The sequence below is a fragment of the Sebastes umbrosus genome, chromosome 7 (genome assembly GCF_015220745.1).
Source record: "Sebastes umbrosus isolate fSebUmb1 chromosome 7, fSebUmb1.pri, whole genome shotgun sequence".
Taxonomy (NCBI): Eukaryota; Metazoa; Chordata; class Actinopteri; order Perciformes; family Sebastidae; genus Sebastes; species Sebastes umbrosus.
In genome coordinates, this window is record NC_051275.1 from 2481996 (window position 1) to 2490087 (window position 8092).

Below are 8092 nucleotides of genomic sequence, written 5' to 3' on the forward strand. Positions count from 1 at the left end.
AAATAAAAAAAAAATCAACCTCTATGAATTTTAATTTGAACCATCAGAGTATGTAATACATATAAAAAGGTACACAAAATTAGATATAGTCATTAAGATTTTAATCTGTAACATGTTTATTTTTTATGGTTTTCCTCACTTGTTCTTACAATAACAACATTTTAAATTCTAGACAGTAACCACAGATGTCAGTCTTGATTCGCAAAAAATATAAATATGTTGTTTTTATGACAGATATTGGAATTCTGATGTCGTTACCGCAACTCATCATGGCTGTTTTCAGGCTTTAGAAAATCTAGCCCGTGACAGGAGACTTTGACCAATCACAGGTCATTTCAGAGAGAGCGTTCCTATTGGCTGTGCTCCGGTCATGTGACCGGTACTTGGCGTTCTTTCACCAGATTTCACAATGGCGGTGGCGTCACAAACTTTCTCATTTAACAGCTAAACCGTGCACTACAAGATGATTCTGAAAACATCTGAGGAGAGAAATAGGCATTCAAAATACACAATTGCTAGGCTGTATGGTGAGGACACACAATAAACACTCGAGAAGAAAAGGTGATCTTCACCTTGCTTTTCTTGATCTTGAGGGCCACAACCGGTCATCCATATGCTCACTTGCTAACTTCTGTTTCCATACAAAAAACTTTTGTATTTGTTCAGTGTCGCTGTAAGGACTCAGACGTGTGGGACAGGCACATTTTAATAAAAAATCATATGGTGCAAAGTAATATGTATATGAAACAATTCAATTTGAAACAATGTCCTATTATTATTGAATCAGCTCATTTTAAGTATCTCAACATTGAAACCACGGTTGTGGCACAGGAAGAAAAGTGGTGTTTGGACCCATAACATGCCTCATAAATTGTATTAAATCACATTATTTAGTAATTATTTCTAATGTCAAGATGGGTAATAACACTGTATGTATTTATCAAGTGTTGCACTGCAAATTTCAACAAAATCCAAAATTTCATTGCTGGGACTTAAAAATGCCCGTAGTTGCAGGAACACCCACAAGTGAAATACTGTAGAACAGAAGCATTTGATTTACAGCTGAGGTTGTATGAGAGTTTATTAGATGAGTGTGGTACTGGTGGTGGTTGCTCCATCAGACATGGATGGTCGACTGTGATCTGGAGTTCTGATGAAGGGGAGGCAAATGCGGCTGCAGCCCAATTTACAAAGTAACTGTATTAGCTCATTGCGAAACCGCACCCCAACAAAGGCGTACAAGAAAGGGTTCAGGCAACAGTGTGAGTGACCCAGGCTTTTCGTCACAACAAGGGCTGGTTGCAGTAGGACGTACATGTCACAGGTTTCATATGAGATAACACCCAGGTCCTCCATGGTTATTATCAGTAAGGTGATATTATATGGCAGCCAACAGAAGAAAAAGACCAGCGTGACAAGTAAAGCCAGTCGAATTGCCCATCGTTTCGCTTGGCTTTTCTTAATTTTGCGCAAAGTAACTGCCACTGCTGTGTAACAGTAGGTCATGACGGCCAGAGGTAGGAAAAAGAACACGTGATCAAAGAACCTATTGGTCAAAACCCAGTTGTGTGCATCCACACCATAAAGATGATAGGAACAGGAGAGCCTGGATGAGTTCATGGCTTCTTCACTCACAGTGAGAAACACAGCATTTGGTATTGATAAACCCAAACAAAGCAGCCATAATGAAATGCACGTTATGTGCACTGTTCTCGGACGTCGACTTTGCATACTAGGAATAGCATGAACGATGGCCAAATAGCGATCGAACCCAATGCAAGCTAGAAGGAAGCTCCCACAGTGGAGGTTAAGATTTTGCAACAGGCCCTTCAGCTGGCAGAGGAACACCCCGAACACCCAACCGGTGGCGTTGCCGACTACATCGAAAGGAAACGTAAAAAGGAGCATGAGGTCAGCCAGGGCGAGGTGCAGCAGGTAGATCTCGGTGATGCGCAGGAGGCGCCAACGTCTCAGGAGGACGGTTATCATCAGACCGTTCCCTGCCACGCCCAGCAGAAAGAACAAGCTGTACAGCACGGGTTGGAACACGGCATTGAAGGTCTGCAGACCACTCTCCTCAGCATCACAGTTCGTCAGGAATATAGTCTCTGTATAGTTTTCATAATCGTATGTGTCATTCCCAAAATCTTTGTCCATCTGTAAAATATAAAGAGGAAAATGATCATTTTAATGACCTCATCACAGTTTGAGGATCACTTTGTGTGCTGTGGAATAACACACACTTGAATGATTCGGGCTACATTCTAATAGCTGATTTTCTAATGAAATGAAAAATGAATCATTACATAAGCTTAGCTTTAAAAGCATACTCTGATTGTGTTCTTTGTTCCTGTTTTCTCAGTCAAATTATTAGGCAGGAAACACACTATAGGCCAGATTGTTTTCACTTCCCCTTCAGAGGTAACTAGGAGACGTTTTAAGGCAAATATACCAAAAATATCCTACTATTAAAATTACTTTTTACCCCCCAATCAACAATTAATGTTATATCTACATACTAATATATCTATCTATATCTGTTAAAACCTGACGTATCACTTTAAATGGCTGCTGGTCCAAAAAAAAAACAATTTTAATAAGATTTTCCAAAAGTGCCATTTCTCCATATTTATTAATGACATTAAGACCAAGAAAAAACCAAAACAAATGTGGAAATATGGATGATGTACAAACACATTCATAATATTTTCACTGCATTCCAATGTAATATTAGAAGTATTCTGTGTAGTTACTCCAGTATTTTCACGTAAATTCTAGAAAAAATGTCTTCGCATGCGACAGAATAGAATAGAATAATCACAGATATAATTCCATTAGTGTTCAATTATTATTTTTACCTTCAGTGCGATGATAAATGAATTGCAAGATGCTTGAAGCCTGTGATTCGAAAAATGGAATATATCCCCCTACAGTATTATGCTCCATTCATGATAAACATAATAGGATGTATTACAGTGAGTTTCTTCCTCGCTTGTTCCCCTTGTGAGTGAACAGGAAAGACGGGGTGTGCACCCGATGTAACAAAACCACATCTGTTTAGGTGCATTTTTACGGTTCAGTAATTCAAGCAACTCTTGTTTATGAGTTGCGTTTCTCAATTGAGGATCAATATAAAAATCTTGTAATTTAATCTTAATCACAGAAAGCAGCTACATGTTGCTTGTCACCTTAAAATCTAAATCTAAATAAAAGCTGCAGCAGTGGCTTAGAAAAGGTTAAAGAGTTCATCTATGCTGTCTTAAACTAGATTGTAGCTACTGGAAGGTGACAGCAGACTAAATCACCACTTGTTGATCACAATGACACCCATTATTTTAAGTTTATAGAAACTGCAAACTGAACATACACACATGTACATTTGAACACCTAAAATTAGATTTAGATCAGATTGTGGCTGCTATAACAAAGAAGAACATCTACAGCAATTTACCATTCGATTCTTAAATATGTCTTACCTCAAAGATGAATCCGTCTGTTACAGTCATGTCGGTAAATCTTGGTCACTTGAATGTATATCTTACACTGCTGTAGTGAGATGTGCTTGTACTTCCTGTTAGTGCTGGCTCTTCTATATTTGTTTTGCTGATTTGTTTGGGGTGCGTTTGGTAGAAACAGCAAGTCAAAACAGACAAGAGCTTTAAATAAATAAAGGGAGTTCCTCTCCTCCACAGAAACACTGCTCCTGAACTGCCTGAAACGCCTTGTTCGAAGACCCGCCTTTTCTTCCGTAACGTGGTGATGTCACTAAGTAACACATTTGCGTAATACCTGCCTAGCATCTAGTTTGGCACGGCCTCACACAAAGTTAGGTAGAGTGGAGCTGGAGTGGAGTCTGAAGAGTTTAGTTCGGTTGACCAATCACGATAGAGTGGGCCAACTGACCAATCAGAGCAGACTGGGCTTTTTGGGAGGCGGGGCAGGAGTTCCAATCCGGCCCCTCCACCCTCCCACTTCCTGGTGGAGTGAACTCTGTTTGTAGTCACACTCTCAGCTCAATGAAGCTCCTTCTTTAAGGTGGAGGGGTTCAATACAGCAGCCACTTTGGGACCAACTTCCCTCTCTCCTGCAAGGAAACACATATCAGAATCAGAAATACTTTATTGATCCCCGGGGGGGGAATTGAGTTACGTTTTGCTCCCATTCTAGAATATAAATATAAATATATAAAAATAGAGAAATCATAAGAAAATATAAAAAAGAAATATATGTAACAACAGTGCAAATAATACTGCTGAAAAATAAGATATATGCAAATAATATAAATGCATGCATTTATAAAAATGCAAGAATAGTGTAGAATAAGAATATTAGTTTAAATGTTCTGTATAAATACATGTATTAAAAAAATATAAATATATATATACAATCTAATGAACATGTCTACCGTTTTCTAGACTGGACAAGGGCATATTTGATCCTAAATACAATCTACTTACTTTATGTTGTTGACGTCTGTATGACAATAAAGTAGAATAAATTAAATGTCTGTCAGTTTGAGCAGTTTACAGTAAATGTTTGTACCGGTAGTCGCACGGAACTGACATTGGAGTGTGTTCCATGACGAACACTAAACGGCGTTGCACGTCGTCAGTGAGGGCAGCTGGTTAGTCGGCTGTTGGAGGGTTTTATAAACAACTTCCACTCCCCGTGAATAAGTTTGGAATGGCACTTAATATGGCGGACCCTCCACACGAACGCGCGAACGGAGTGGAAGTGTGTAGGGAGAGGGTGGAGGGTGTAGGAGGGGGGGTTAGGGACAGAGTGTTTCAGATAGAGGTGAAAAGAGGTGCTGCAGCACATTAAAGCATGTAAACATGTTCTTGTACAAACCCAAAATACAAGTATGAACCTGAATATAACTTACCATTATCTTGCATATATTTGGGGGCAGGGTCTGAAATTAGCACCCGCCACTCGGGTTAATTGTTGGCAGTGGCGGGTGAAATCATCGGGACACCCACCACGTTGGCAGGCAGGGGAAATGCTAGTGATGGGAACAGAGAACAGTACTTGTCCGCTTTCTTGGCATCTCATGTCTCCGTGCACAATGACACATACGCACGTTGTATCATGTTTCAGTTTGTTTTGGACCGGAGCCACAGTGGAGAGAAAACAACAATATAGTGCTACTAAACCTGAGGGACGCACCCTATTTCTCCTTGATAATGCGACACTGGGAACAACAAATCCGTTCTGAAATCAGTAGGATGAGTGTTCGTAATGTTGGCAGTTAGGCGAGAAACTTGAATAAATCCAGTTGTTTGTAGGAGATGTTTAAACATCAATATAATGTAAATAATAGAGAGATTTATGACCTGTTTAACTTCATAACAACTTACCAAGATTTGTTTTGATCAAAGCAAGTATTTAAATAATCATAATCATTTAACTTGTATGTTTTTATGCAAATAACCTCTATAGATGACAATAACAGAGTACAGTACAGTACTGTGTACAGTAACCTCCCTCCCACCAAATATAGAGCTCCCCCAGTAGCTACAGTGTCATTCAAACACTGTTATTTACCATGCATGCATATCATGTTTTTTATGATAAATATATGGAATATTGAATGACATCAGATCTAAAATGATATTCCTTCATTTAGCGCAGATACTTCAAACGTGGCAGATAACATGTCTGAGTGGCAGACAAACAAAGACTTGTCTGTTACAGTGGCAGGAAGTGAAGAAAGTTCATTTCAGACCATCTGACCCAGGGTATTAATAACCATTACAATCTGCTATAGGCTACCACTTGTTTGAGAGCAGCACCAATAGAAAACTAGTAAAAAACCTTAACACCTGGTTCTGGTATGATATGATATGAGATGGAGTAGTAGGCTGTGTTACCTCTCCAGCTTCTCAGCTCCGAACCGTAGTTGGTAGTTTTCCTGGACTTGGCTCACTAACTTTAGTCTAGCCTGGCTCACTAACTTTAGTCCAGCCTGGCTGCTAGTTGGTAACAGATTTATCGGGTCAACTCTGCTGTGACGACCGGCACGTTTATTCGGAATGACGGACGTAACATAAATCAGCGTCAGAACATGAATGCAGCTCTTCTCCTCTCTGGAACACTGAGACGGTAACTGACTCCTCTCCTTCACTCCTTCACTGTGGCTGCTGCTAACTAACACACACTTCCTCTTTCGTCTCTGTCCATCACAACAACACAGACCAGCTCCTCCCAGCTCCTCCCAGGGATGGATCAGGGATGTAATGGATGGATCATGGATGGATGTAGAAAGAGAATGCAGCTCCGCTCGACTCCGCCAGACACAGGTTCCCCAAAAGGCCACACCTTACAGAGACAGCTGGCTGGTAACACTAGTGAAGGTTTGGCTTGTTTAACTGGGATACAATTCAAATACTGTCAACTTATTGGACTAACATGGTGGGTGATAGAGACGGAAGTCTACCTCAGCCTTCTTGGGGTGTTTCCTGTGGGTTTGCCAGATATAGACCTTTAAAACTTGACAACATAAACACTGTAAATGGCCCCGTTTCTATTGACTGATGCAATGTGTGTTCATGTGTTCATGTGTTCATGCAGTAGGAAGCTGACAGGAAGGAAACTTGGGTCAAAACCTTTTTTTTTTTTTTTAACAAATTCAAATGTACAAACAACATGGCTCATAGATCATTGCATTAGAGTAAAAGGACAAGGTGCATACAGAACAAAAACAGATCAAATATGTAAAATGATACATGAAAATAATAATAAATTAAATTAAGGGCTGTACCTGTAATTCATATTTTTCTATTATGCTAAGAAGTTTCAAAGCATTTTTGTTTTTCATTAATTTTTAAGGGCTTTTATGTAAGAAAGAAACTTAGAATGAAACACATTATACCTAGGTTTACTTGGATTTGTGCAAATACAATTTTCCAAGAATAAGAATGTTATTCAGCAGAAAGTCCTCTTTGTTATTGTCCATGACAAGTCCATAAACATAAACAGTGTCCTTTTGAGAGAAGTTTCCCAGATGAGAACTTTTGGGAAAAGCCAGTCATGTATATTAAGCCACAAAGCTCCAGAATACATGCGATGAAAAAATAAATGATCAGTAGTTTCAGTATCATCACAAAATACACAGTTATTAGTTTCAATTCCAAATCATTCTCGCAACAAATCACTGGATGGATACACTCCGTTTAATATTTTAAAATGGATTTATTTTGCTTTGGGAGTTATGGGGAATTTTTGATATTTAGTTCGTAACATGTGAATAGTCTTTTTCTGGTGGATTTGTGAAATTGAGAACTTGGGCTAAAGCTGCTGCCCAAGCAACAGAATAGAAATGAAAAAGTCTATTTCTATCACCTGTTTCTTGTCATTTTTAATTTGGGTAGAAAAAAAAGTCAAGGGCATGCAGACATGTGGAAGTAGAGTGATTTGACCCAGGCTAGATGGCAGGACGCCCCTTCAGACAAGTGATCAGACTCAGAGTGGCTCATGTAAGTAAGAACAGCCCCTAAAATTAAGTTGTGTTATTTGTTTACTTGTTTAAGGTGTCATTAATCCCAAGTAAGTGGTAGAAATGTACATACATTTGAATAAAAGGGAACACTGATGGTAGCCTACACAATACCAACAAAAACTCAGGCTCGATAGATGCAGTGGAGTGGATAGTATAATGTACCCTATAGGTAGTTAAGATAGTGTGATAGTATAATGTACCCTATAGGTAGTTAAGATAGTCTGATAGTATAATGTACCCTATAGGTCGTTAAGATAGTGTGATAGTATAATGGACCCTATAGGTAGTTAAGATAGTCTGAAAGTATAATGTACCCTATAGGTAGTTAAGATAGTGTGATAGTATAATGTACCCTATAGGTAGTTAAGATAGTGTGATAGTATAATGTACCCTATAGGTAGTTATAATAGTGTGATAGTATAATGTACCCTATAGGTCGTTAAGATAGTGTGATAGTATAATGTACCCTATAGGTAGTTAAGATAGTGTGATAGTATAATGTACCCTATAGGTAGTTAAGATAGTCTGATAGTATAATGTACCCTATAGGTAGTTAAGATAGTCTGATAGTATAATGTACCCTATAGGTAG

At 38.9% G+C, this 8092-nt stretch overlaps 1 protein-coding gene across 3 annotated transcripts; it reads right to left on the reverse strand.

Annotated features, from left to right (window-relative positions):
* Nucleotides 1-907: 907 nt before the first annotated feature.
* On the reverse strand, nt 908-6186 carry LOC119491347 (C-X-C chemokine receptor type 5). Of its 3 annotated transcripts, none has more exons than XM_037775255.1 (2): nt 5874-6186; nt 908-2157 (listed from the first exon to the last, which is right to left on the reverse strand). In XM_037775255.1, exon 2 carries the CDS (start codon nt 2155-2157, stop codon nt 1084-1086), a length of 1074 nt encoding a protein of 357 aa, XP_037631183.1. In that variant the 5' UTR covers nt 5874-6186; the 3' UTR covers nt 908-1083. The 3 variants fall into 3 exon arrangements, with proteins under 3 accessions (XP_037631183.1, XP_037631182.1, XP_037631184.1); XM_037775254.1 differs by lacking the exon at nt 5874-6186 and adding an exon at nt 3477-3633; XM_037775256.1 differs by lacking the exon at nt 5874-6186 and adding an exon at nt 2859-3465.
* Nucleotides 6187-8092: the final 1906 nt, after the last annotated feature.

Coding starts and splice junctions, on each gene's coding strand:
- LOC119491347 (XM_037775254.1), bottom strand. CDS start 3,506: ATGACTGTAACAGACGGATTCATCTTTGAG. Junction 2,158..3,476: donor CAGACGGATTCATCTTTGAG/GTAAGACATATT, acceptor TATATTTTACAG/ATGGACAAAGATTTTGGGAA.